Below are 2,037 nucleotides of genomic sequence, written 5' to 3' on the forward strand. Positions count from 1 at the left end.
GCCCCTCCCCTCCCGACCCCCTTTGCACGCTCCTTTCCCCGCGCACCGGCACCTTGCACGAGGGGGGCAGAGTCCTGTGTCCCCCCTCCCCCGGTCCCTGCTGCACGCGTGTCCCTTGCGGGGGGGGGCAGCGCTAACACGGAGGAGAGCAGCAGAGGCTTGGGGGGGGGATCCATGGGGTGCTGGGAGCTGTGGGGTGCTGATTCCTCCTTGGGGTGTCGAGATCTGCAGGGAGGTGCGGGGTGCTGGGGGCTGCAGGGTGCTGGTCCCTCCCTGGGGTGCTGGGGGCTGCAGGGTGCTGGTCCCTTAGGGGGTGCTGGTCCCCCTGGGGTGCTGGTCCCCTTGGGGGCTGCAGGGTGCTATGGCCCCCTCTGATCCCTTGGGCGCTGGGGCTGGGCTTCAGAGGGGGCCATATGGCGCTGGGCGCAAGGGCTGCGGGGTGCTGCGCCCACGCCTGAGCCGGGCGTCCAGGACGCGCCGGGTGCTCCTCGCTCCTTGAGGTGCTGGCTGTGGGGTGCAGGCGAGTCCCGGCTGACCCCGGTGCCGGTCAGCGGGTGCCGGGGTGCTGCAGGGTGCCGGGGGCCCCGGCCGACGGCGGCGCCAGCATGGCGAAGGAGGTGCGGGAGCAGTACGAGCCGGTGGCGGAGATCGGCGTGGGCGCCTACGGCACCGTCTACAAGGCGCGGGACCTGCAGAGCGGCAAGTTCGTGGCGCTGAAGAACGTGCGGGTGCAGACGACGGAGAACGGGCTGCCCCTGAGCACCGTGCGCGAGGTGGCCCTGCTCAAGCGCCTCGAGCACTTCGACCACCCCAACATCGTCCGGTGAGTCCGGCGGGCGCCGCCTCCCGCCTCGCGGGGACCAGGGACCCCGCTGACGCCGCGTCCCCCACCCCGGCCAGGCTGATGGACGTCTGTGCCACGGCGCGGACGGAGCGCGAGACCAAGGTGACGCTGGTCTTCGAGCACGTGGACCAGGACCTGAAGACCTACCTGGACAAGGCGCCTGCGCCCGGGTTGCCGCTCGACACCATCAAGGTGGGTCAGGGAACCGGGACGGCGACCGTGGAGGCCGCGGGGCCGCTCACGCCGGGTGTTCTTCCCCCTCCAGGACCTCATGCGGCAGTTCCTCCGTGGCCTCGACTTCCTGCACTCGAACTGCATCGTCCACCGGGACCTCAAGCCCGAGAACATCCTGGTGACCAGCAACGGGCAGGTCAAGCTGGCCGACTTTGGCCTGGCCCGCATCTACAGCTGCCAGATGGCCCTGACCCCTGTGGTGTGTGGCCAGGGGCCATGAATTTGGGGAGTTTTGGGGTCCTGGGAGGCTGCAGGGCCACGTAGCTGTGGATCTGCACAGCCACAAACGCAGAGAGCGATGGTGCTGGGGAGGCCCCAGGCCACGTGACTGTGAAGCTGGGTGACCATGGAGCCGAGCGGCCACAAATCATGGAGCTGTGAGTCCTGGGTGGCCACAGGCTGGGTTGGCCATGGATCCAGGCAGCTGTGGGGCTCAGGTGGCCACGGATCTAGGTGGCCATGGCTTGGGTTGGCCATGGATCCAGGGAGCTGAGTGTCGTGGGTGGCCACAAGCCCAGGGAGTTGCAGGTCAGGGTGACCCAGGGAGGGACTGGTGAACACCTMGTCTGGGAAGCCACCGCAGGGCAGAGTGGCCACGTTTTGTGGATGCTCACAGATCCACATGGCTGCGAATCTGGAGAGCCACCAGTCCCCGGTGTCTCTAGGGCTGGGAGGAGGGGACTTGGGGGCAGAGATCCTGGTGGCCCTGGGACCAGGTGGCCGTGAACCGAGGAAGCTGTGAGGGTGCAGATCTAGGTGGCCACGAATCCAGGGCACTTTGGGCGTGGGCGGCTGCAGGTCTCCGTGGCGGTGGCCCCCGGCCAGGAGGGGACCCGCAGGCACGGGGGGCTGTGGCGCTGAGCCCGTCCCCGTGCCGTGGGCAGGTGGTGACGCTGTGGTACCGGGCGCCCGAGGTGCTGCTCCAGTCGACCTACGCGACGCCCGTGGACATGTGGAGC

The 2,037-nt window shown here is 69.4% G+C and overlaps 1 protein-coding gene across 1 annotated transcript in view; it reads left to right on the forward strand.

Annotated features, from left to right (window-relative positions):
• The first annotated feature begins 419 nt into the window (after nucleotides 1-419).
• Nucleotides 420-2,037, forward strand: part of CDK4 (cyclin dependent kinase 4) — a 3,473-nt gene continuing 1,855 nt past the window's right edge. Inside the window, exons 1-4 of the mRNA XM_085320755.1 lie at nucleotides 420-823; nucleotides 901-1,036; nucleotides 1,110-1,277; nucleotides 1,963-2,035. Of these exons, the coding sequence (XP_085176881.1) occupies nucleotides 606-823; nucleotides 901-1,036; nucleotides 1,110-1,277; nucleotides 1,963-2,035 (595 nt within the window). The 5' untranslated portion in view covers nucleotides 420-605. The remainder of the gene's footprint in view (nucleotides 824-900; nucleotides 1,037-1,109; nucleotides 1,278-1,962; nucleotides 2,036-2,037) is intronic.

The sequence above is a fragment of the Rhea americana genome, unplaced genomic scaffold (genome assembly GCF_003343005.1).
Source record: "Rhea americana isolate MKP2758 unplaced genomic scaffold, rheAme1 scaffold_658, whole genome shotgun sequence".
Lineage (NCBI taxonomy): Eukaryota > Metazoa > Chordata > Aves > Rheiformes > Rheidae > Rhea > Rhea americana.